The sequence below is a fragment of the Mercenaria mercenaria genome, chromosome 15, assembly GCF_021730395.1.
Source record: "Mercenaria mercenaria strain notata chromosome 15, MADL_Memer_1, whole genome shotgun sequence".
Taxonomy (NCBI): Eukaryota; Metazoa; Mollusca; class Bivalvia; order Venerida; family Veneridae; genus Mercenaria; species Mercenaria mercenaria.
Genome location: NC_069375.1, coordinates 38,392,278 through 38,420,172, shown reverse-complemented (window position 1 = coordinate 38,420,172; position 27,895 = coordinate 38,392,278). Strand labels below are relative to the sequence as shown.

At 35.7% G+C, this 27,895-nt stretch overlaps 1 protein-coding gene across 2 annotated transcripts in view; it reads left to right on the top strand.

Annotated features, from left to right (window-relative positions):
- The window catches only part of LOC123555468 (nucleoporin NUP188-like), a 75,118-nt gene that overhangs the window by 2,651 nt on the left and 44,572 nt on the right, over positions 1-27,895 (top strand). For both annotated transcript variants that reach the window (XM_053525052.1, XM_053525053.1), the window contains exons 2-20: positions 5,042-5,099; positions 6,917-6,990; positions 7,888-7,969; positions 8,770-8,850; positions 10,640-10,780; positions 12,941-13,066; positions 14,099-14,146; positions 15,133-15,219; positions 16,909-16,985; positions 17,681-17,752; positions 18,735-18,978; positions 19,786-19,887; positions 21,123-21,188; positions 21,843-21,965; positions 22,493-22,622; positions 23,058-23,225; positions 26,404-26,536; positions 27,324-27,488; positions 27,777-27,891. In XM_053525052.1, coding sequence (XP_053381027.1) covers positions 5,042-5,099; positions 6,917-6,990; positions 7,888-7,969; positions 8,770-8,850; positions 10,640-10,780; positions 12,941-13,066; positions 14,099-14,146; positions 15,133-15,219; positions 16,909-16,985; positions 17,681-17,752; positions 18,735-18,978; positions 19,786-19,887; positions 21,123-21,188; positions 21,843-21,965; positions 22,493-22,622; positions 23,058-23,225; positions 26,404-26,536; positions 27,324-27,488; positions 27,777-27,891 — 2,092 coding nt within the window. The remainder of the gene's footprint in view (positions 1-5,041; positions 5,100-6,916; positions 6,991-7,887; positions 7,970-8,769; positions 8,851-10,639; positions 10,781-12,940; positions 13,067-14,098; positions 14,147-15,132; positions 15,220-16,908; positions 16,986-17,680; positions 17,753-18,734; positions 18,979-19,785; positions 19,888-21,122; positions 21,189-21,842; positions 21,966-22,492; positions 22,623-23,057; positions 23,226-26,403; positions 26,537-27,323; positions 27,489-27,776; positions 27,892-27,895) is intronic.

Below are 27,895 nucleotides of genomic sequence, written 5' to 3'. Positions count from 1 at the left end.
CATGTACTTGTGTGTGCTTACAAATATACTGATTATAGGATATAATCAATAGGTGTGATAATCCAACAAACTCTATCAGGACTAATCAAGGCACGTGTTTGTTACGCCGCATATATATCAAGACATTAATTGTGCTTTGGCAATAAATGCAGTAACGTTATTATATTCATATATAAACATGTTATAATTCTTTTAAAAACTGATTTTTCATAATATATTTTCTTCTTAAATTATCAAATTAAACATGAAAAAATAATTCAATTAGTTCCAATAATAAATTTTCCGGTCAGCGCAGTTTATTCACTGACATGTATTTTGAGTATGATTCATTTAAAAATAGAATGTTTATATACATCTATATATTAATATTTTCTAAAATATGCAAAATGGAAGAAATATAAAACGAAAACATACAACTATTTCTGAGGGGTCGAAATGTCTTGGGGTCGAAATGTCTTTGGGGTCGAATTGTCCAAGAAAATTAAATTTTGGGGTTGAAATGTCTTGGGGTCGAAATGTCTTGGGGTCGAAACGTGCAAGATTCCATGTCGCTCAACACGACAAAAACAAAACTGTTGCATAAACCCGGACAGATAACGAGGGATTTTTTACCTGTCACTTTTTTATATCTGCAAATTGTTATCATTTATTGTTATCAAAATAATGATGCTTTTGCTGAAAACTTTACATAATTCAAATTTATATTTAGTAAGCTAATTTTAACTCACACGAAGTGAGCGCCGGAAAGGGATATGTAAAATGGGGGCTGTACGAACATTGATAAATTTGAACACTGTCATTTACAAAATTTTCCTCATAGTTTTATATATGGTGCAACAGTCATTCAAAAGTGACCCAATATCAGCCCTTTATGTCTTGTCAGTGAGCATGGTAAAACACACTCTTCTCAGTAGTTTGGATAAATATTTTAATGCAAGTCATTTATCTATAATAATATACCAATTTTGTTTCTGTTTACAACGATCATGCCTTTGCTATCAATTTGTTTCTCTGATAAAATTCTGAATCCGGGAATGCACATATTCTTTCAGTTCATTTGTTACAAACAAATAGTTTCTAAAACGACAAAACAATCCAAAAAATAAAACAAAACAATTTACACATTATGCTGTGCAACATCACATTCAATATACATCTTGTTCAGATATTCTTTTGTAGTATAGATACCGGAACTATACATAATCCTGCTATACCTAAACACGGACTATTTTAATTCTTTTAAATGCCATTATTGTCAAATGACATTCTTTTAGGCAAATTGTGTTCCACCAATACAGCTATGGTAAAAACTCGTGTATGTGAGAATGACAAACAACCATTTACATTGTATATTCTTTTTCAAATTCATTGTAAAAAGTTCTTGACCAGAATTTTAATAAATAACACAAACACTCCTGTCGAATTCAATTTATTTACCTAACTGCTAACATCTGGGACTTTTTTGAATATGATAAGGTTAATTTCTTAGCTTGATAGGGATCGTGAATGACCCTCTAAAGTTTATAGCCAACATTTTTTTCAAGTGTCATTTACTAAAACTCTAGTCAATAAATTGACTTTTAGAAGTAGTTGCAATGTATGTAAGATTGTGGAAGGGAGGGATAAGCATATCGATATATGCTTTCCATTGCCTTCGAATATTTTGTTCAAAATTACAGACAGAACATTGGTTAACTATAACTTATATTGATTTGTGTTCCAGTAATTAAAAAAAGTGTGATAAAACAAAACAAAAATTAAATTGGGCCTAAGCTGAAAAAAAAATTCAAGCAATCTACGAGATTCGAACTCGGACCTCGCGCATGGAAATATGTGCGCTAACCACTGGACCACAGAGACTTTGACATACACGTATGATAAAGTTATGTTTATAAATAAATTTGTTAGGACAGCGTGTCTATATTCGTTTTAACATTGACCTTTTTGAAATATTGGCTTTTCTACAATCAAAGAAATAAATAAACAACGTTTGTTATTCAACAGTGCAGTAATGGCTTACTGAAGTTACATCATAATTCATATTGAAACAAAAAGCGGGCCGCTTGAATCATCCAAAACTCGTTTCATGAAGAACCGAATAACACGATTTCTATTGATACCGCGAATTTTAACTCGAAGAATAATTTGTTTTAATAATGCGGCGCCCGATCGTTCAATAAGAAATTTTATTTTATCAAATGTCGTCTGAAAATTATTTATTGCGCAAGCACGGCAGCAGGTCCGGTAGAATTATGGGAGAACAACAACAACAAACCGGTGAAGGTATAGAACTTATTCCCAGTTGAACGGTATATAGGTTAACTTTGATATACACGTACACATTATCGTAGACGATAAAACCTTCGGTTTTCCGTATAAATCATAACAGTCTATTCATTTGACAACTTCTGTCAGTTGATACTGGGCCATTTGAAGCCCATTTCGTTTCACATTTGCGGCATACGGCGTGTTGCAGCGGGGCACCTGCTAGGCATTCGGTTTGCTTCTGGGCATTGCCCGGGTAGATCAGGTGTACGCTGATATTTGGCGTCTTGCAGGTAAAGCGGCAAATTGTATATTTTCGCGATATAAAATTGGGTAAACATTTGTAAACTGGAAGTGGCTATCGATGGTAACCGGACCTCTAGGGGTCTGGTAATCAGTATACATGTACTATCATGTACTGTATTACCAGTGTATGAAATATAGGGCTGGGTACCGCCTTGAAAAAAATACCGCGGTATACCACGGTTTTTTCCTAATTACCACGGTATATACCACGGTAATACCACCATATTATCTAAGACTTACAGCTATGGAGTGTCAGAAAATATTGAAAAACTCTCAGAAATACTTTATTATGAGCAACAACGAAGACTAGTTACTTGACTAGAATTAAAGAAAAAATACACTGGAAATTAACTTGACTATGATTATTGATTAATGACCCTTAGTATTTTTACAGCGTGTATTCGTCGGGGAAGACGCCATTTGTCTCTAGGGAAGCACGGTCACATGTATATAGGTCGCGCTTGTTGAAGTCGATTCGTGCACCCGTTTCATCAATCGTTTTCAAACAAAAAATAATAAATTTCGACTCAACATTTTCTATTTATTTCTTTTTTAACTGTGCAAAATATACATACTGGATATTTTAAACTATACATCATTTAAACAAGAAGTCGGGACTCGCCGAATTTCCCCAGACTCAAAGTAAAAACAAGTGCGCCCATGACGTCATCCATCTATACGGTAAATCTGAGGTTTTCGAAGGTTTTGTTTGGGATCACGTGGTCGATCATACATGTTCAATTGCACCATTGGGTGGTTATTTTGGAAACTAATAATAGTAGCATGGGAATTTCAGAGATATAAATCGGAAAATCATGCATGGTTCACTGCTGTTACGGAGGCTACATAGACAATGTAAACTAAAATTAAACAGAAGTAGGATAATGTTGATAAATACCGGTATTCCCCGATGGTACCGCGGTATCGTACCACGGGAAGATGGTACCACGGTATACCGGTAATACCGTGCACCTCTTATAAAATAATTGCTTCTAAAAGTTGTCATAAAGCTGTTAAATATTACGTTTTTCAACTTTTAACACCAGTAAAGGTAAAAACATACCAGTTGCAAGAAATATTTGGAACTTAACACAATAGAAAATCATAATAAATTGGAATTTTTTAAATTTTTTTTTTTTATTTGCAGCTTATGTGGCCGACAAAAAAAACATTTGTTTTATAATAGACTGGCAAGAATATTTTTCTTGACGCTCATATGACCGGCACATCCTGGGTTGAGTGAAACAAATTGACCCACTGTGACTCCTGGTTTAGCCCCTGGGTGTATCTAGGAGTAAATTATATATAAGGCAGTGATGGTGACATTCTTCAAGTCCGTTCTTATAGACGAGTAGTCATGGTATCGGTATCAACTCCATTGTCACCTTAACAAATTGATATTGTAAAAGTTAGTTACACACTCGCATTCATTCCGTAGAGTTGATACCATGACGCCTAAATCGATCATTTAAAAAAAATTACGTTTTCCCATTGTCTTATATATACCCCTTGTTTAAACATGATGGACTAAACCAGGAGTGTATAAAAGTGACTTAAGATACCGTGACTATTCGTCCTGAAGAATGTTGCAATGTCCAGTATCATTGTCATGAGATTCCAATCCCTCGCTATCCTCGGAAAGAAAGTGTTGGATAGTATCTGGGGTGTAATGCGCTCCTGGATTAGCTTGTGCTGATCTCTGGTTCTGGAATAGCGGCTTCAAAGGAATTTATCTGCACTGATGTCTACAAGGTCATTGTGGATCTTGTACATCATGGAGAGCCTGCTTTGTCTATGACACTCTTCGGGTGACTCCCAGTTGAGGTCTTTGATCATATTGGAGTCACATCTCGGGGTCTTCGTTGAAAAGTCGTTGAAAACAAAGCAGGCTCTTCAGATACTTACTAGCTAAAACTTGTAGACAATACGACATGTCACACAGTCACAGGGATATAAACTAGCCATTTTTATTTAGGGGCCCAGACTGTCAAAAATAAATGTTTAACATTAGGCATATGGGCATTTTCTCTAACAAGTTAGGGGCCCAGCCCAGCCCAAAATCAAATTTGCGAAATTTGGACCCAGCGAAAATATATGCTTTTACAACTAGTATAAAACTTAGCTCACATGTGAATTAGCTGATTCCCAGCTGCTTAGTGTGGTCAACCTTTGCCTGTGGTAATAAAACTGAATTTAGAGGCAACTTCTATACTCTAGAATCTGATTGGTTGATTTTGAATTCAGTTTTCAAATTGACCAATGAAATATTTCCATGAACGACCATCTAGAAGATCCTTTGTATGAGAAAAGGTTGTTCCTCACATAAATATTTGTATGCAAATCTACATATGCATTGGGATCAGAAATTTTGCGAAATTCAGAGAAGACCAAGTTTGGAATATCAATCATTATTATCTGTAAAAATACACTGGTTTGATTATGATACAATTAACTTGTTTTTTTATTGCAGTTTTGGTAACCGACACTTATGGCAGTTTATCAGTGGTACAGGCATTCTTCGACCGAGGGTAAGCATAGTCTCTTTAGTCATTTTAGCTGTAAAGATTAATTAGTCTTTGCTTTACCTTGGGGGGATATAATATGAGCCGTGCCATGAGAAAACCTACGTAGTGGGTTTGCGACCAGCATGGATCCAGACCAGCCTGCGCATTCATGCAGTCTGGTCAGGATCCTTGCTGTTCTCTAATGGTTTCTCTAATTGCAATAGGCTTTGAAAGCGAACAGCATGGATCCTGACCAGACTGCACGGATGCGCAGGCTGGTCTGGATCCATGCTAGTCGCAAAGCCACTATGTTGGTTTTCTCATAGCACAGCTCATATTTTTTTTCTTCGTTTGATTTTACATGTAGGTCACACAAACAAAGTTCAATGTCATATGACAACTTTCAAAGTTTTAATGGTGAAAAAAGACCTTTGATGCCTATCTGAGCATTATATTGGGCACAGACAGGCACCTTGGTAAAACCACTTACCGTATTCTTTAACCCTTACCCTGCTATGTTTCTTAAATGGACTTGTCCATAATTCAATATGGGCAGTACCATTTATTATTCAAAGGGGTGTTCACTGAAAACTTACTGACTGAATAGCGAACAGTGCAGACCATGATTAGCCTGCACGGATGTGCAGGCTAATCTTGGTCTGCACTGGTCGCAAAGGCAAAATAACTTGCCGCCAGCAGGCTAAGGGTTAAGCCAACTGATGGATTTTTCAAGCGAGAAATTCTAGACCTCAGATAGGTTCCCAGCCAATAGCTGTAAGGGGGAAGTGTTTTTAAGTCAGCTACCTAGACTACTCGAACACATGGGCTCCTTGGAAATATCTTACGACATTCCGGTCAGGGTTTCAGTATGAGGTGTTCAAAATACTCACTAGGCTATACTGTTATACTGTTAGCTGATTTGGGGGATTTTCAGTGATCAACAAAGATTTACTCGCAAATCTTTGCAGTGATGCTTATTACCCACATAATGGCATCTATATACATGTCAGCTCTACCATACATCATGTACATGTACTTTAAACCTAGAAATGATTTTGCTCTTTTTAATATAGTGCTATTTGCAAGGACACATTATTTGCATATTTAACAATGAAGAATTTGTTGCTAGCAAAAGATAATGCTGTGATATGACTGTCGAAATGAGAACATTAATAGTAGTGCAGATTTCAGTTACTGTTAATATAAAAAACTACAAAATAATGTCTTCTCAAAAATTACTATAGTTGCAGTATTATAATTATGGTCATAATTTCTACACTTCCTGACTTGACATGACTACAAGGGATAGTTTAAACAGTTTATTTTATGTAACCATTTTGGATAAAAAGGGGCTGTATTAATAATATGTTATAGTGTTATCTGTTGGTCTGTCACCATTCCCACTTCCCAAAGTCTGAGTCAGAAAGTGTAATAGCTACAGCTTTCAAACTCAGCATCACATGTGGAGGATCCATATAGCTTTTTAGCCAATTTGGGTCAATATGTCAAAGGTGTCCTAGGGACTGAAAATGGTTTCTGGACTCACGATAGTTACAGCTTTCAAACTTTAGGTAATGGTTTAGAGCCACTGGGGTCATTAGTTCCAAGGTCCATGTCACAATGCTGTTATTGTTGAAAATAGTCCTGTTTAATTTCACAAGTTAGCCTTATATCATAATTACTCTTCCTTAACTTTTTTCTGTTTTATAAAAAGTAGAATTTTAGTCTTGGGAAAAAAAAAAGAATTTACAGAGTCTTATAATGGCTGTATTTTGAATTCAGACATATTTCTAGACAGTTTCTTGGTAAAGAATATCACATTTGTTAACTTATTTCTACAGGAGCTGATAAAGAGAGAGTTGACAAGAAACACAGACAAAGTTCTAAATGGCCTGCTGTTTTACAAGAAACCAAGGTAAGGAGTATTTGATGCCCAGATAAGTTTGTCTATTTTTCCAAAGAACTATCAGGAGCTATTAGAGCTAATAATGGTAAAACTTCTTCTCATCCAGACTTAGCGTGTAGCATCATTGTAAGGTCCTCTCTCAAGGTTGTTCAAATGGGGGCACTTGGCCTCTTTTGGGGGCCACTAGAGCTGAAAATAGAAATATCTTTAAACAACTTTTTCTTATGCAAGGCTTGATTGATCTTCATCAGACTTCGTCTGTAGCATTATTGTAAGGTCCTGTCTCAAATTTTTCCCATTTGGGGCATTTTGCCACTTTATGTGCCGCTAGAGCTACAAGTAGAACATTTAAACAACTTGTTCTCATGAAATGCTTAATGAATTTTCATCAGACTTGGTCAGTAGCATCATTTTAAGGTCCTGTCTCAATTTATTCAAATGGTGGCACTTTGCCTCATTTAGGGGTGATTATAACTAAAAACAGAAAACCTTTAAACAACTTCATCTCATGAATTGCTTGATAGGTCTTCATCAGACTTTGTCTGTAGCATTATTTTAAGGTCCTCCCTCAAATTTGTCAATTTTTTGTTTCCTAAACACAGGTATTAGCAATCATGATACAATATGTCATGCGTATGTTCAAGGTCAAATAGACAAGGTCGGGTGAGTGAGGTAAACAAAGGGCAACTTTGGTCCTGTTGTTTGTGTTTATGGCACTGCATGGTATAAATTAAGCAGGTGAAACATTGATTCTTTCTTGTTTGTGGTATATAGAGCATCACATGGTTTGAAATCAGGTGAAAAAAATAAGCATTGATGTTTTTCATTTATTGTTTTTAGAGCACAACAGGGTATATTATCAGGCAGAAAAAAAACCACAAATCATTTTTCATTTGTTGTTTTTAGGGCACCACAGGGAGATTTGCTGAAAGACAAGAATCTGAAAACACAGCAGAAAGAATTTGTGCTCAAATTAACAACGTTCTTGGTGAGTTTGATATCTCGATTATTTATGAAGATATACCTTCTGTTAGTAGTGAAAGCAAATACAGTTTCAATTTACTTTTATCTCCAAAAAAAAAAATATTAGAGAATTTATGCACAACTGGTTTAGCCATTTGGCAGCAAGTGATTCTGCCTTTGTGACCAGTGCAGACCAAGATCAGACTGCACATCCGTGGAAGGCTGATCATGGTCTGCACTTTTCGCTATTCGGTCAGTAAATAATATTCAGTAAACACCCCTTGGAATAATCAATCGTATAGCCCAAAGTGAATGATGGACCAGTCCATTTTAGAAATTCAGCAGGCTAAGGGTTAGAAGAATTGTATGGGACATTTCAATTTTCCTGAAATCAAACAGGAAAATAATTCAATTCAAAATGTATAAGAAGGTCTCTCTGAAGCATAGAACACAATGAAGCGAAATCATTGCAAATTCGGTTTGATCAAGTCTGTTCTTGAGAGGTATTGAAATATGCAACACCTCTCATGCCCCCTAGATTAAAATGCTTGATTAAAATCCTTTTATACAGGGTAAGTGAACCCTATGATCCCAAAGGACTAGAAAATATAACAACACAGAGTCCAGTTATGGTGAAACTTTTTACAACCCTCACACAGGACTGAAAAATTGCTTTAAATTTATGATGGTTGATAAAGTCTGTAAGATGGTCCTTTTGGAAGCATAGAATGCAACCAGGCAAAATAATAGTGGCAAAAGAACTGAATCAAGGCATTGCATGTTGTTGAAATGTGAAAAGTTCTATAAAAATTGTTTTCTTTGCAGAATTTGGAAGAAGACCAGAGCTATGAAGTGTACTTTTCATATCTTTCTCAAGATTTCAGAGGCTCAGAAAAAAATCTTCAGGTAAGGCTTGTGTCAAGCAGTTCTCTTTTTCATGTTTAGAGGATTAAGGTGAGTGCCTTTTTTAGGTGATGGAAAATTGTGCCATAGTGATTAAGGAAGGGGACTGGTTTCATTTTTAGCTCGACTATTTGAGGAATAATGAGAGCTGTATTTCTTGCCCAAGCATCGTCTTTGTCAGCATCACACCTTGGTTAAAGTTTAGATTGCCATTTCAGATCTCATTAACTTTGCATATATTGGATTTAAACTTCATACAAGGCATCGTAGTCACTAGAACTACTGATATAAACAAGTAAGATTACTCTTGGTTGAAAATTATACAAAGTATGACTCTTTTTATGCTTCATGAAGGGGAATAATATAGTTGCTGCTTCGTCCATCCAGCATTTCTTGTCTGGAGTATTTCTCAGCAACTACTGGTTGGAATTTAGCCATACTTAATAGGAAAGTTCTTCATCAAGAGGAGATGTGAATATTATCTTCGTGTTCCAGTTGGATGATTTTTCACCCAGTTATTGTACTTTGAATATTCCGCAGTAGTATATTATAGTACAATTCTTGTCAGGAGTGTTTCTCAGCAACTACTGGTTGGAATTTAGCCATACTTCATAAAAGGCTTTACTATCAAGAGGAGATGGGCATATTATCTTCGTGTTTTTCACTGATTGATTGCCCTTTGATTATTCAACATAAGTAAAACTATAGCGTCATCATAGTCAGTAGTATTTCTCAGCAACCACTGCCTGGAATTCAGCAAAAATTCATAGGATGCTTCACTCTCAAGAGGAGGTAAACATATTTTCTTCATTTTCCGTTTGGATGAGTTTTCAGTGAGATATTGCACTTCGATCATTCAACATCATTAAACTATATGTGCCCAGTCAGTAAATTCCACTTTTGCTCTTTCGATATGCAAATTTCGGGGAGCATCCATTGGTTTTACAATATTTCTTGTTCAGCTTGGAATGTTTGTTTGAAGTTTTGCATGCAACTATTGGCTGTCTCACAGGAACAACTACATGTACATGTTATTTATTGAAACTGGATATAATTCTTCCAAGACATCATACCCTCTATTTTAGTCACTATAGCTCAACGTTTTCATCCTGATGGGCTCTGCCACCATTTCTTCTAAACTGAAAAATAACTCTGGCCATATACGGCAGTTTATGAAAAATATTTAGATAAACAGTTTCATATAGTTTCATGAAACTTGATGGTAAATAAGTTTCTTGTTTTCAAAAATTCCAGAATTTAATATATACTGTAAAATCATTCATTTGTGGGCATGAAATGTTGTGTCATTTTCCAAAATGGCATACATTTGCAAACAACAAATTCAATTTAGAACAAGCGACGGTATTTTTAGAAATTCAATTCGTGGGGAGCGAAATAAAAGACTTTATGTGCATGCATATTCATAACTTCTGCTTATCATGTGAACAAAATTTCCTTTCACCTTAATTGATGAAAAACAGAGGTTTTGAACAAAATGTAAGGAAAGTACAAGATGATATTTATTATGTGGATATTTCAAAAGTTTGGTTTTTGCGTGGGGTTAGTCATACAAACTTGTAATATGAATAATTTTTCGAGTATGGTTATTTGAGCAACACACAGTTTTGCACAGTTTTCCTTAATCAGAAGCATTTGTTTCTCCCAATACCTAGGTTTTTATTTGTGTTAAGAATGTCATGGAAATTTGAACAAAAATCATGGAATTTTGTTTTCTTGGTTGTGTATAAAACAGGTTGTAATTCAGACATTTTCCTTTACCGTATATTTTCAGCTGTGCTTAAGTACAGAACGACACAGTCATGCATTCATGGTAAAGATTCGTGATTTCTACTACAGTGAGAGGTTGTATCTACTACAATGTATCAGGCACATTCTCACGTTCTGGTCCGAGGCAGAGAACCATCCTTATAGGGTAAGTTTGCTAAACAATGTTAACAAAATCTGTCTTTCCAGCTTATTAAGTAGGCAGTGTTACGCACTGAAAATTGTGAAGTTTTACTTTTTTTTTTATTGCATGGGAAATGGATCTATATAGTTTCTTCATATTCCAGTACTTCTCAAACTGATTTGAGCCGCGCCATGAGAAAACCAACATAGTGCGTTTGCAACCAGCATGGATCCAGACCAGCCTGCACATCTACGCAGTCTGGTCAGGATTCATATTGTTCGCTTTCAAAGCCTATTGCAATTAGAGAAACCGTTAGCGATAAGCATGGAACCTGACCAGACTGTGCGGATGCGCAGGCTGGTCAGGATCCATGCTGGTCGCAAACGTATGTTGGTTTTCTCATGGCGCAGCTCAAATTTTTTTTATTTTTAGCTCACCTGTCACATAGTGACAAGGTGAGCTTTTGTGATCACCCTTCGTCTGTCGTCCGTCGTCAGTCCGTGCGTGCGTCAACAATTTCGTGTCTGCACGAGAGTGGTTTCATTTATGATTTTATTTTAACCAAACTTGCTCACAACTTGTATCACCATGAGATCTCAGTTCCTTTCTTGAACTGGCTAGATTCCATTATGGGTTCCAGAGTTATGGCCCCTGAAAGGGCCAAAATTAGCTATTTTAACCTTGTCTGCACAATAGCAGCTTCATTTATGATTTTATTTTAACCAAACTTGCACACAACTTGTATCACTATAAGATCTTGGTTCCTTTCTTGAACTGGTGAAATTCCATTATGGGTTCCAGAGTTATGGCCCCTGAAAGGGCCAGAATTAGCTATTTTGACCTTGTCTGCACAAAAGCAGCTTCATTTATGATTTGAATTTAATCAAACTTGCACAAAACTTGTGTCACCATAAGATCTCGGTTCCTTTTTTAAACCGGCCAGATCCTTTAATGGGTTCCAGAGTTATGGCCCCTGAAAGGGCCAAAATTAGCTATTTTTGACCTTGTCTGCACAATAGCAGCTTCATTTATGATTTGATTTTAACCAAACTTGCACACAACTTGTATTACCACAAGATCTTGGTTCCTGTCTTGAACTGGCCAGATTCCATCATGGGTTCCAGAGTTATGGCCCCTTAAAGGTCCAAAATTGGCTATTTTGGCTTTTGCAGCCATATAGATACTTCATTTATGGTTTTATTTGATACAAACTTCCAAAATATCTTCAACAACAATAAATCTTGGATTCCATGACAAATCAGATCCAATCGTAGGTTCCAGAGTTATTTTATATCTGATTACCTCCCGTGATTGTAATCAAAATGGATTTATATCAGAAAGTACTTATAGGGCTTATTTGAAATTTCATTATTGTCATTAGTTGGACTGAGCCAATCAGGGTAGATAACTATGGACTGATTTTATGTCAAATTACCTCCCTTTATTTCAAATTAAAATGGGTATATGTCCATAACTAATGAAGATACTGATCTGAAATTTCATTTATGTCAACAGATTCATTTGGCAGATCCTTCTTTTGTTCACTTACAATAATTTTTTTTTTAATTACTTCCCTTTTACGTTACTATAAATAGCTTATTTTTAGTAACTTTTTTATTATTGGCCGTAGGGAAAAACCAAGACCACTTTTCTGTGGTACAACATGGATGGTACCTCCAATTTTTAGGTGTATTTTGACATACCTGTACCTTGTAAGAATTTTTTTTCTTTTTGGTTTAATTTCTTCTCCTTGCTGTTCCTGTCCTTTGTGGACTTAGATATTTTTTCTGAGGACCCTCTTGTCCTCAAGTGCAATGATAACAGGTGAGTGATATAGGGCCATCATGGCCCTCTTGTTGTGATATTTGAAGTCGGAGCAACATGCAGTCATGGAATTTAGTTTGTCCTGTAGCAAATTATTAACAAGGTAAATATGGCTGTTCATTAATTTATAACAATTAAAGTGTCGCAAAAATATCCAATCCTTATTATAGACTTAACCTAACACAACCTTGTCCATTGTGTCATCATCCATGTGCAAGTTTTAAGAACTTGACAGTCAGATGGCCCGGTAGGTTAACTAGCATGTAGACCATGACGCCTTTAAACTTCAAGTGAGTGATTTTTTAAGAAAAGGGGGAAATATGCAAAGGATGAATAAAAAGTCCTTTTTTTTGTTTTCAGGAGGAGTACACTATATTTCTGAACATATTACTGAAGGATAACGAGTTGATAAAGAAACTGTTAGAACAGGTCGACCTGCTGTGTGATGAACCACTTCCTACCTGGGAAACTCATGGAAACCTTATGGTATACACATTTGGGCTTTTTTCTTTTACCCTGCTAAATTTCTAAAATGGACTGGTCCATCTTTCAATTTGGGCAGTACCACATATTATGCAAAGGGGTGTTCGCTGAAAATTTACTGACTGAATAGCGAACAGTGCAGACCAAGATCAGCCTGCACATCTGTGCAGTGGATCAGCCTTTGTGACCAGTGAAGACCAAGATCATGCAGACTGATCTTGGTCTTCACTGGTCGCAAAGGCATAATCACTTGACACCAGCACGCTAATGGTTAAGAAGTTTTTCTCAGTACACTGACGAGATATGAAAACGCAACACACATATGCCTGAATATATTTTTTACTACAAAAAGCATCACCTTGACATGGTCAACACATACACATCTCGATACTCTATACTTATTGTTTTCAAATTTAATTAGCACAACAGACCGTAAAATTAACACAGTGGGTATAGAGTATCGAGATGTGTATGTGTTGAACATTTTAAGGTGATGTTTTTTGTAGTAAAAAAAATATAACATGATTGTTGCGTTTTCATATCTCATCGGTGTATTTACCCATTTTTAAGAGCAATAAATCGTTACCAGTTTTACAAACATCTGTTTGCAATTTTTTAAAATCTACTTGTTTGGAGATTGTTGTAGAGTAAGACATGTATTTCATATTTTGTCTTTATTAAATCTGGTCAGGTTACCTCATTACAAACAGCATAAAACTACTACGAGTCAGATTGCAAGTTTTATATTGAGGCCTAGCATATTTAAGTATTGTTCTTGATGTTGATTTGTCTGAAGTGATTTGTCGACAGTCTCAAATTTTTATGGAGCAGATATCAGGTTCTTGTTGCTGGTATTAAATCCAAGAGCACTGGACATGGGTTTACTTAGTGCGATTCATAATTTTTCATTGAAAAAAAAGTTTAAATGTTCATTTGTTTACATTCTTAAAATGTTTGTTGGTTTTTCTTCAACTAAATGATGTTGTCAATTGGTGCTTTGAAAATTTCAGAATTTATTGAATTTCTTTGTTACAGAATGATAGACAAGCTTTGGTATGGGCACATCAGAATTTGAAAGAACAGGTATATACATGTCTGTTTAAAGTTATTTGAAATTGTTAATATTCTTTTGGGTGGGGATTGCATCAGTCTACAAAGCCAAAAATAGTCATACTGAACCTATATGTAAATTTGAAATACACAATTTTCATGTTCCCAGGATTTAGCTGCTATTATTTGTGAGTGAAAATGTTTTGCCAGCTTCTAAAGCTAAAAGTAGAAAAACCTTTATGCAACTTCTTCTCATGAATGGCATGATGTATCTTCATCAAACATGGTCTGTAACATAATTATGAGGTCCTCTCCTAATTTATACAAATGATGGAACGCAACCTCTTTTTGGGGTCACTAGAACTAAAAATAGAAATACCTTTTTACCAGTTTCTTCTCCTTGACTGCTTAATAGAACTGCCATCAAACTTTGTGTGTAGCTTCATTGTAAGGTCCTGTCCCAAACTTAGTCAAAAATTTGGGAACTTAGTCCCTTTTACCAGCAATTTAGCTAAAAATAGAAGAAGAAACATTAAATAACTGCTCATGAAACACTTGACTGATCTTCATCAAACTTTGTTTGTAGTATTTTTACTAAGGTCCTCTCCCAAATTTGTTCAAATGTGAACACTTGGCCCCATTTAGAAATCCCTTTAAACAACTTCTTTTCATGGACTGCTTGATAGCTGTTCATCAGACTTGGTCTGTAGCATCATTATAAGCTCCTCTTTTCATTTTGTTTAAGTATGAGAACTTAGCCCCTTTTGTGGCCACTAGAGTTAAAAATAGGAATACCTTAAAAATAGGAAAACAACTTCTCATGTTTCATTTAGCGAGTAGAAAAAACAATACCTGAGAAAAAATGTAAGTTGGAAATGTGACTAAATTTAACCCTGTTCTATACGAAAGAAATTCATTTATTTTTTTCAGTGTTTTTTTTTTCTTTTTGTATGAAAGAAAAACAACTTTGTGTGTAGCGGTATACTTTTTTTTATCTAGAAAGCGTTTTCCTGTTTTAGATTGAACTGTTGGAGATACTTCTTGTGTACTGGAAAGAATTTGAAGTTAGTGCCAAAGATTTCAACAGATTACTGGACAAATTCAAGGTAATTACAGAAAAAGTACTTTTACTTCGCATTTATTCTTTAAATGGAGCAGTTGGTAGAATTTTGCAGCTGGCAAAAGACATACATGCCATAATTTTTCCGGACCTTTCCGGGATTCTGAGTTAAAATTTCCGGGATTTTTACCCTTTGTCCGGGACATACACCGTGACATTAGTATTCGTCTGTTTCATGCATAAATATCATAAAATTATATGCAGTTTCCGGAGATAAACATTGTTCCCTCGCTTAGGAATAATTTGTTGCAAATGTCGTCTAGCTTTCTAAGGGAGGTAAATAGGGTAATTTACGTCTATAGTTCGGCATGTGAATTGGTTGCACTCCCGAGGTGAATTGAATTGGGAGACTTGCTATATACGAAGAATTAACCTGGTCATCGTGATTTAGAATCCAGCTTATTTGGTATCTTTTTAAAGCTTAAAAGTTTACCTAATCATTAATAAAATGGAATCCTCAAAGGAATGAAATAAATCTTGTAGATAAAATCAATATAAAATATTTCGGGTTAGGTCAATTTTCAAGGATCAGCCGGCAAAGGCATTCAATAGTCAAAAGTTTAATTTAGAATATGTGTGACAATCAATCTACATTTTGAAAGATTACAACCTTTTAAAATAATTATCGTTTAATTGACCGTTATCAGCCATTTCTTCCAATCAAGGCTACATGTAGCTTCACCGCCTACGTGCTAACAACAACGAGATTTTCGGTTATTGTTCTTAATATTAAATTATCATAAAACTGTTATTGATTGCATTATTTTGTCAATTCATAATCAGGGTCATCAAAATAGCTGACCGTAAATTAATCTGGGTCATCAAAAGATCGCAGTGCGCAATATGAGTGGTGATCAGAGCTAGCTTAATCAACATGTGTCCCGCTCGAGGGCATGAAACTGATTATCGGATAATTAGGAATAAACAATGTGACACCGGTGACTGTTTATTGTGTTTTATTCATGTAAAATTCAACAATTTATAGGCCAAAAAAACTATTTTTTGGAGGAGTTATTTTTGTTTTTCTGTATTTTTAATTTTCCGGGACATTTCAACACTGTCCGGGACACCGGGACGAGTATGTGATTTCCGGGACAATCCCGGACAATCCGGGACGTATGACATGTATGCAAAAGATCTGTGAGAGAGTGTTGCCATTAAAAACACTACCTGATGTTACATAATCATTACATTGTGTTGTTTCAATATTTGTGAAAATGTAATTTCAGTCTAAACTTGAACTTGCCCTGCTGAGTATTAGTATCAGAACCACTACATAACATTTGTCTGTGAATTATCTGCTAGTATAGGGAATCGGCATCAATCCCTCTACAGTGATATACCGAATGAGATATATAGTATTAAATTAAAAAATGTGTCCTTCCGGCACGTGCACAGAGCGTCTGACTTCGGATTTTTTGGAAGAATAAGCTTTTTCCTTGTGCCTAATAGGCATTCACATAACTTGTCCAAACCGCAATGTCTTGCACATCAGTACAAATATGGGCAGTGTTGTTTTTATTCCAGAATCTGCCTTTAAAATGATACGAATCAATGCTGTCATTAGACAGTTCTTTTCAAATCTTACTCGGATCGATTCCAGATTGAGGCAGTGCCTTATTTCATATTACTATTTTATTTGTATAAACATTTCTGACAGTAATTTGTATTTCAGAGACAAGGTTTTGGCAGGAGACAGACATACAAACATATACTGGATGAGTCCTTTGATAGAATTACTAAAAGAATAGGGTAACTTTATCTTTATATATAAAATATTAAATCTGGAGTTACATCTACCTTGAACACAGTCTCAAACTAATCAGTTATAAAAACATTTTCTGTATGAAAATGCTGTGAAAAAAAAGAGTATAAAAATCATCCAACTGACTTTTATATTTTTTTTCTTCAACTCTAAAAGGTAATAACTGAATTTGCACTTTGTTTCATTGTATGTTACTTGTTTACAAGAACAGTTAGTTGCAAATAGAATTATATTCGAAAATTATAGTAACTGTTTGAAAATAGAATTATTTCATGCATCGAAGGGGATGCTGCAGTGGCCAAGGGTTAATATCATTGTCTTTGAATCACCTGCCCCTCACCTTGCTCGGGCCTTCATGTGAGGAAAAGGGCTTGCAGATGGTCATTGGTTCTGCTGGGAAGCCCTCCGATGCAAGATATAATGTCTGGAGTTGCGCTTGGGGTCTTCCTCCACCATTAGAGCCATAAAGTTGTCATATAATCTAAACTCTGTTCTTATGATTTAAGAAAAAAAAGACTGTTAAAATATGGTGTCTAAAGTTAGTTCACCTTAGTTTTAATTGGAGTAATGGACCAGAAACATAGGAACATAGTTAATTGATTGCCCTTATAAAATCAAAAATTGAAAATTGTAGGTCCCTGGCATATCTATAGCCATTAATTGATAATGTATTTTCCATCAGGTCACTAGAAGTTCTAGTATTACTTCAAGCAATGGACATGGAGACTGTAGAAAGGCTTAGTTACACTAAATGGTAAGTTTTTTTTCTTCTTTCTTATGGCACTCTTAAGTTTTGTTCAGATGGAGGCACTGGCCCCTCTTAAAAATAGAGAAACCTTTAAAGAACTTCTCATGAACTGCTGGATGGACCTTCATCAAATTTGGTTTGCAGCATTATTGTAAGGTCTCTCTCAAATTTGGTCTTTTGACCCCTTTTAAGAGCCGCTAGAGCTGAAAATAGAAAAACCTTTAAACAACTACTTCTCATGAACCGCTTGATGGATCTTCATTAAACTTGGTTTGTAGCATTGTTTTAAGGTCCTACCTCAAATTTGTTCAAATGGGGGCAATTAGCCTGTTCTAGGGTCCACTTGGGCTAAAAATAGATAAACCTTTTAACAACTTCTCATGAACCGCTTGATGGATCTTCGTGAAACTTGGTTTGTAGCATCGTTTTAAGGTCTTCGCTAAATTTTGTTCAAATAAGGGCACTTGTAGGGGCCATTAGAGCTAAAATAGAAAAACCTTGAAACAACTTCTCATGAATGGATTGAAGGATTTCCAGTAAACTTGGTATGTAGAATCGTTCAATGGGGGGCAGTTCATCTGTTTTATGTTCTTATATGCTAAACCAAGAGTCAGTGTGTAATATGTATATTCAAGGTCAAATAGTCTGACATAGTCATGTGAGCAACTTAGCGCCACTATGGCCCTCTTGTTCAGATTCAGTGCAATCTCTCTAGTATGACCAGTGCTGGAAAGACTTAAATTAAATGTGTTTGTTATCACAGAGATTGTTGCTAGATTAATTTACAGAGAATGTCTGATGGGAAAGATAACAAAGCTCTGCCTTTATGGAGAGGTCATGCTTTAGTAATTCCACAACTGAAGAAAGGTATTTGCTATCCTTTGATGTTGTAAGCAGGGATTGTACTGTAGCAACTCTGCAACTGGAGGTTTTTGCTGTTCAGAGGGATTGTAAACATAGGTTGTACTGTAGTTATTCTGTATTTCAGTTTTGATGACCATAGTTTGTTGAAAGACAAACAAACTTTCCAGTCAGTAGAGAAGACAATGCAGTTGCTGGGGTCAGAACAGCCTCATGGTGCCCTGCTCCTCAGCTGGGCAGTTATCAGGCAGCTGTACCTGGAGGGGGACGGAGCAAATGTAACCAGGAAATACGGGAACCAGGCTTTACAGCTTTGTGTGTTTGATTTCCTCTCGGAGATGTTAGATAGGGAACCATTCTCTGGAAAGTCTGTGAGTACCATATTTTGCCAGGAAGGATTTAACCGAGTTTGGACAGGGCCAATACTGTTAAATATTTTAAAATTATGGGCATGAAATTTGTGGTTTTTTGCCTCAATAACAATTGATCTATAAATGTTTACCTTTGAACATAAAATGAATGGGAAGGTCACTGTCTGGTTGGCATTAAATTTAGTAGATTGTCTCAACCACGGAATCCATGAAAGTTAGTCCCCCATGAAAATTAATGATTGAAACAGTATGTAAAGGTAATAAGGGAACCAGGCTTTATAGTTGTATGTGTGTTTGATTTCTGCTCAGAGATGTTAGAACAGGGAACCATTTTGTAGAAAATTGCTAGAAATGCTTAAACAGAGTTTGGGTCGGCTTGAAAAGTGTGAATATGTACTGGTAACGAATTCAAGCATGTTTTACTATGCTAAACAATTTGTGAAAAAATGGTTTCTTAAAGTATAGTCATAAATATAATGTTCTAAAGGTTTATATTTCATATCTTGGATGTCAGACTTTATAAGAAAATTTGTTGTAATTGTAGACTGCAACCAAGTAAATTAATAGCAGACTTTTTGGTTTGATTGATTTTTTTCAAAAGAAGTAATGAAGTATAGTACACCTGTTGTATTGTATGATGGTGTCCTACAAAGTTAGAACATTGTAATCGAGGAAATCAACCATATTAATAGCTACCCCTAATTCTCAGTGATAGAAAAAAGCCCTCTTTTTCAAGTTTTGAAATGTTGAAAAAAAATTGTTGTTACTTCCATTTCAAACATTTAGCAGCAGTCATTTATATTTCAGATTACAGCGTCTATTTCACACTGTGTGATATATACAGTATTGTTAGCAGCACTGACAGCATTTGATGAAACAACATTGACTAGAAGTAACACAGAAATGAAGGTACATGATTTGAGCCACACCATGAGAAAACCAACATAGTGCATTTGCAACCAGCATGGATCCAGACTGTTTGCTTTCAAACCCTGTTGCAATTAGAGAAACCGTTAGCGAACAGCATGGATCCTGACCAGACTGTGTGGATGTGCAGGCTGGTCTGGATCCATGCTGGTCGCAAATGCACTATGTTGGTTTTCTCATGGTGCGGCTCATTTTTCTTTTATTGAATATATTGGAGTAAAACATTACTCAAGGCATCCCAGTCATCAGCATACGATAAAAACAAAGTTAGGTTACTCCTGATAAAATTTGATGTGAATTATGGCCCATTTCAGCTTTGATAATTTGATTGAATTTAGTGAGCAACAAACAGTCCAGATGTGAAACTCAATGTATTGCTTTTCCAGTGATAGACCTACTGAAATAAGCAAGTTCGATAACTCTTGGTGGAACTTAATGTTAATTATTGCCTTTTTCTGGAAAAATAGGTTAAAGTTTTCCATGCCACTAACTAACAAGCTGAATTTCGGTAACACCTACACATGTTGGATTTAAATTCAACCTAATGCTCCATAGTTGTCAAACGTTCTTACATAATCAGGTTACATAACTCTTGATTGATTTTCATAGGAATTATTTGCTTTACTCAAATAAAAACATACAGTCAGAGTTTGGTTTGCAACTATAAATACTGTCAAGCAAGTACTTGTGAATTGAAAATTTTACACAAGGCATTCTTCTCTTCAATTACACTGCCACAACCAAGTTAGATAACTCTTGGTGGAAATGTATTTACATTATGGCCCTTTATTGACTTAAAAAAATTGATTAAAGTTTTACTTGCAGTTTACTACCAGGCTGTATCTGATTAAAAACTACATATATAGGAATGAAACTTAACATGAGTCATCCTCATCAAATGTTATTATGTCCATGCCTAATAAGATGTTTGATTGAATCACTAGAAAACAAAATCCATAAAAAATCCTACACAGTTAGTCTGCTCTGTCATATTCAGTGAAACCATTGATAGTGAATAAGTAAATTTCCGATTTAAATTATACTCAAAATTTAAAGTTTTCAGTTACTTTCAGAGAGCCAGTACTTCCTAGTACATAATCAATCCAGGAAAACTGGCATAGTTAACCTGCTGCTGTTTCATATTCAACCAAACTTTTGTTGAAAAATATCATTTTACCCAAATTACACGAATTGACTTTATTATTGTCCTATTACAGGTACTGTATGACATTACATGCAAGCTGTTGAGTAGAGAGTTTATTGCTGGAAATGTTTGGAATAAGGTAAGGTTAACATGAAGTTCTTTGTTATTTTCTTAATGATCGTAGCTTGTGTAGTATTTTTATAGCTTTATTATTTTTTTTTGCTAACTTTTTAAGAACTGAGTGATACATGAATTCAAAACTGTCTTGAAGCAGCAGTATATCAAAAGTTAGTAAGCCTGTCTGCCCAGCTCATTAGGGAGTATGCAGATTTTTTGAGTTTGATCCCCAGGTAAGGCATATGTCCTCCATGACAACTTTATTAAAAGACATTGCGTCTGAAGTTTTTTTCATCCTCTACCTCTGATTAATGTAGAGAAGTTGGCAGTTACTTGGGGAGAATCTTCTTATAATTCATAGCTCAGTGTACTTAAATGAATAAATTATATGCCTATCGTGATACACTGCTAAAAAGTGTACCTAGCTATAATTCCACAGAACCCTCCTATAACAAAATCCTTGGGAGAACCCTGATGCTGCTAGTATACTATAAGCTGTGTTCAAATATTGATGATGGGTAAAAAAAATTCTCTCCTTATTGACATATTTTTTAGTAGTGATATGTTAAATATTCAGTTTTGTTTGACAGTGCTGTGTTTAGAGATGAGGCCAAACAAGATACAAATATTTGAAGAGTTTAGAGAATATAATAATGATTCCTATTTATATTTACAGGGAATGGAACAAGGAGTAGGAAACATGTATCAAACTGCTCTCCTCAACTTCCCGCTGGATTTCTCAACTCTCGTCAAACTGAGTACAGCCCTAGCTTCAGCTAATGCAGACAGTGCATCAAAGGTACAATTACTATTTGTGTGGTACTGATTTTCGTGGATTTTGGCCTGCATCAGTTCATGAATTTCAAATTAAATCCAAATAGAAGTATAAAAATCCTATTTGTTTAAAGTTCATAAAATTAAATGTCCATATATTATTATACGCCCATCTCAAAAAGAGTGGGCATATTATGTGAACACCCATGGGGGGCGGGCGGTCGGCATCCAAAGCATGTCTGCTCTAAGTCGAACAGTTTTCATCTGATTTTCACCAAACTTGCTGACAATGTTTGTGGGCATAATATCTCGGCCATGCTTGATAACCACCCAAATCGCCCAAGGCACTCTTGGATTATGGCCCTTGAATTACTCGAAAAACTGCGAATTTAGCCTTGTCCGCTCTCTTGTGTCGAACAGTTTTCATCTGACTGGCGTTTTTTGTGACAGTCTGGCACTCTTGTTGCCATTTTGGCTGAATTTCTAGGTATAAAGTGGACAAGAGAAAGATACTTAATGTTAATAATATCAAATAAATAAATCAATGAATAGGTGCTGGAATTATGGTCAGAATTACCCAGGTACACAGAATATCTGGACCGCAACAGTTCCCAGGACCTCAGATCAACCAGGGACTCCTTGGTGTGGCAACTGGCTAGGGATAAAACACCTTATGGGGCAGGTAAGTCCCATTACAGGAATTAACAAATATAAATTATGGATCTATAGAGCTTGCTGTCTTTAATGTACGAATGGTCAACAGTGAAACAATCTTTGAAGCTGGAATTAGTAACATTCTTTTATGTCTCTTGTCTACAAAATTGTGACATGAAAGTGACACGAAAATTACCCAACTGACAGTACTTTTTCAGAACAGGATAAAATTTGTAAGGAACACTTGTTAAGTTAACTGCCCAAAGTAAATTGTAGAAGTACTGTTTAAAAGCATTATATCCAAGGAAAAGAGCGGTCATTTCGTGTCAGTTTCTAAGATCTTTCATTTAAAGGACGATTATTTTCAACTGTAACTTATTCAGTAATACACAGTATTTTCTAGCAGTATTTAATTTTTGCCAAAATTTTTGCAGTACTATTTGACATATATTAAACATTTCAGGTGATTTTCGCATCCCAGCAGGGGTATATGGACAGTTGATTTCTACAGGCCAGAAACCAGTGTCAGACCTTGATATTCCAATAATTCAGTGGGAGGTGACCTATGATGGATGGCAGCTGTTGAAAAGTGAAATACAAGAACTGTTACATCAAGTTGCAAGAGGGGCCGGTAAGCATTGAAAAAGGATTTCATGTTTTAAGTCTGGGTCTCCAAGAGCAAGTACCATAGGTTGCTTATAACGAAGTACTTGTCCCGATTCTTTGGGTTTTAGCACTGCTTGTCGTCTAGTTAGTAAGCTATGCATCTTGATTGTGGAGAGTTACTGGTTCTACCCAGGTGCCCCCTGTGATTGAAATAATATTAGGATGGGCACCTGGGGTCTTTATTTATCCCCCCCGCCAAAGGCGAAGGGGATATTAGAAATGCTCTCCGTACGTGAGTCCCTCCGTCCGTCCGCAACGATCTTTGTCCGGAGCATAACTCCAAAAGTACTGGAGGGATTTTCTTCAAACTTCATACACTGATAGAACACATTGGAAGTGCAGTGTGCAAGAACAATAACTCTACCTTGCATATTTTTTGAGTTATTCCCCTTTATCTTATTTTCTTAAAAAAATTTGTCCGGAGCATAACTCCAAAAGTACTGGAGGGATTTTCTTCAAACTTTATACACTGATAGAACACATTGGGAGGAAGTGCAGTGTGCAAGAACAATAACTCTACCTTGCCTATTTTTTGAGTTATTCCCCTTTATCTTATTTTCTTAAAAAAATTTGTCCGGAGCATAACTCCAAAAGTACTGGAGGGATTTTCTTCAAACTTCATACACTGATAGAACACATTGGGAGGAAGTGCAGTGTGCAAGAACAATAACTCTACCTTGCCCATTTTTTGAGTTATTCCCCTTTATTATATTTTCTTAAAAAAATTGTCTGGAGCATTTCTTCTTCATGCATAGAGGGACTTTGATATAACTTGGCACAAATGTTCACCACCACGAAACAGAATGTCATGTGCAAGATCCAGGTCCCTAGGTCTAAGGTCAAGGTCACACTTAGAGGCCAAAGGTCAGATACAAGAATGACGTTGTCCGAAGCATTTCTTCTTCATGCATGGAGGGATTTTGATGTAACTTGGCACAATTATACACCATCATGAGACGAAGTGTCATGCGCAGTTCCCTTCTTTAGAATTACCTCCCTTAGTTGTTACTTTAAATAGCTTTTATTGTAACTTTTTCATTACTAGTCGTAGGGAAAAATTGAGACCACTTTTCTGTAGTACAACATGCATGCTACATCCAATTTTGAGGTGTATTTTGACCAATCTCTACCTGGTAAAGATTTTAGTGTGGACTTACAATTTTTTTTTTTTTTTTTTTTTTTTTTTTTTTTTTTTTTTTTAAGATTAACTTCCCTTAGTTGTTAAGTTGTTACTATAAATAACTTATATTGTAACATTTTTAGCTCATCTGATTTTTTGAAAAAAAAATGATGAGTTATTGTCATCACTTTGAGCGGTTGTCGGCGTCGGCGTCTGCGTCGGCGTTGCTTGGTTAAGTTTTATGTTTAGGTCAGCTTTTCTCCTAAACTATCAAAGCTATTGCTTTGAAACTTGGAATACTTGTTCACCATCATAAGCTGACCCTGTATAGCAAGAAACATAACTCCATCTTGCATTTTGCAAGATTTATGGCCCCTTTTGTACTTAGAAAATATCAGATTTCTTGGTTAAGTTTTATGTTTAGGTCAACTTTTCTCCTAAACTATCAAAGCTATTGCTTTGAAACTTGGAATACTTGTTCACCATCATAAGCAGACCCTGTACATCAAGAAACATAACTCCATCTTGCTTTTTGCAAGAATTATTGCCCCTTTTGGACTTAGAAAATCAGTTTTCTTGGTTAAATTTTATGTTTAGGTCAACTTTTATCCTAAACTATCAAAGCTATTGCTTTAAAACTTGCAACAGTTTTTCACCATCATAAGTGGACCCTGTACAGCAAGAAACATAACTTCATCCTGCTTTTTGCAAGAATGATGGCCCCTTTTGGACTTAGAAAATATCAGATTTCTTGGTTAAGTTTTATGTTTAGGTCAACTTTTTCTCTTAAACCATCAAAGCTATTGCTTTAAAACTTGCAACTGTTGTTCACCATCATAAGCTGACCCTGTAAAGCAAGCAACATAACTCCATCCTGCTTTTTGCAATAATTATTGCCCCTTTTGGACTTAGAAAAATCATTTTCTTGGTTGAATATTATGTTTAAGTCAACTTTTCTCATAAACTATCAAAGCTATTGCTTTAAAACTTGCAACAGTTTTTCACCATCATAAGTGGACACTGTACATCAAGAAACATAACTCTATCCTGCTTTTTGCAAGAATGATGGCCCTTTTTAGACTTAGAAAATCATGGGTAGGACAATATTTCTATTATACAAAAAAAATCAGATGAACGTCAGCACCCGCAAGGCGGTGCTCTTGTTATAATTGACCATAGGGAAAAAACAAGACCGCTTTTCTGTGGTACAACATGGATGTTACTTTCCAATTTTAGGTGTATTTTAAGATATCTCTACCTGGTAAGGAGTTTTTTGTGGACTTAGAAAAACAAAAGACTTACAATGATTACTAAACAACCACAAAATTAAAATTCCATTTGCAAATACAGCTGCTAGAGTAAAGAAATTTGCTGTGACAGGCATATATTGTGACATTCTGGCACTCGTGTTTCCTGTTAGCTTTCCATTCCTTCTTTTTACAGTAGCCATATAGAAAAACATCATAGCTATACTGTTCATGAAAATTAATAAAATTTAGCAGTAAACCACCTCACCACTGACTTATTCTTTCTTCCACATCTTTAAAACCCCTGATGCGGACCACAACTAAATGGTTCTTCAAAGCTTTCCCCAAAATTAATACTTTCAGACACTAACTTGCCAGGAACTTTAGCCTTCAGTTATAATATGCCCGGCGGGGCGATTGGCCATGTCTAACATGGCTCTTGTTTCTATAATCTTGGCTTCAGTTGTATTATCTTAATTGCGTCTGCTTGATTTTAAATGGAACAAAACAAATATTTCTTGTTTTACATTTTACCCTGTAAGATAGACTTGGCTGTGAATGAAATTCAAATGTCAGTTAAAGTTTTACATAAAGATCCAGTGGGGAGAATATTTTGCTTATCTTCACTGTGCAATGAAACAGTTTATGGTAAAAGACATAGTTAAATCTGTTTTCAAGGCTTGCAGCATTGAAAGAATTTGTTTCAAATAATTTTTAAAAAGTGATTGATTTTCCTATTATATAAACCAATATTTGATATTGAGATCTGTTTTCAGGTATGGTATTACCAGTACAAATCCTCAGGGTGACAGATATCGCTCAATTTGTTAGAGCAATATGTAAATCCCAGCCAACAGCTGCCGACGGTCTCACAGATATCATGGTGCTGCTCTATACACTGATACAGAGGTAAAACTTAATCTCATACAGGAGGTCTCTAGGGCCAAGTGGTCATGGATTCTGACTTAGAATTATCTGCCCCTCACCTCTATGGATTGGAAACCCTACTTGAGACACTATTTTCTGAGCAAGGAAGTCATTCACCTGTTGTCAGTCAGTGGTTCTTATCAGGCACCAAAACAAAGTCTCGGAGGTCTTCCGTAGAACAAGTGACTACTGTGAAATCATTAATATTCGTGGGGGACTAATTTTCGTGGATTTCGTTGTTGCGTCAATCCACGAAATTTAACCCCAACAAACAAGTAATATTCCCATTCATCTTACGTTCAAAAGTTGAAATCCACGAATTTATATCCCCACGAATTTGCCGTTTAGACCATAACCACGAAATTTCATGCCCACGAAATTAAATGATTTTACAGTACATAGCCTGTATTGTGTCTACGTGACTATATATGCATTATAACAAAGCAACCACTAAAAACATTTCAGGAGTTTTGTAGATCCTAATTTGAAATGAAGTTACTGCTTGAAGAAGCCACCCAGCTTTCTTATAGAAAATTGGTGGTTCTACCCAGGAACATGTACCTGCCTGTGTCCGAAGGAGCACCTGGGGTTTTCATCTGCCAGTTAAGTTGGAAAGTCGCTATATGACCTAAAATTGTGCTGATAATACCTAAAAGCAAAAAATACAAAATGAACAAACAATTACACCTAGACAGATGCACTGTTGCATTTATTCAAAAGCTCTTGACTGTTCTGTCTTATTATCAACTTAATAATATGTATTTTATAGGTTTTCATCCTTCAACCCTCCGCCATTAGAATTGATAGCAGCCTGTGTTGACTGTATCACATATGTAGCTAAACTTCACCCGAAACAAGCATGGCATGATATGAAACAGACTGGTCTCCTGCCATTCCTTACAGAGAATATAGACAACATGACGGAAGTACTGAGGTAAAATTTATTTTTGTCAACTCTGAAATGCCATGAAATCAAGTGCTGCCTAAATTTATGCAAATATGTAGGAAAAAGATAGCTTTGACACCTGGTATATGAACAAATAATCAAAATTATGGGAATTTTCTTGTGTTAATCTAGATATAAAAAAATAAACAAAATTAAAGCACTGTGATTATTTTATGTGTAGAGTAAGGATCACTTCTGTCGTAATTGGTACAAAAAATTCATTGTCGTTATGATTGTAATGATTGTTATTTTTACAACATAACTTTGTGATTTCAGTGGACGTGGCTTGAGCCCCGGACTGTATGGAGGTCTGCTGGCTGGGTTTGAGGTACCACAGGGAGAGTACCAGCTAACTGTGGCGTTCCTTGAGTTCATATCGGAACTTGTTATGGTAT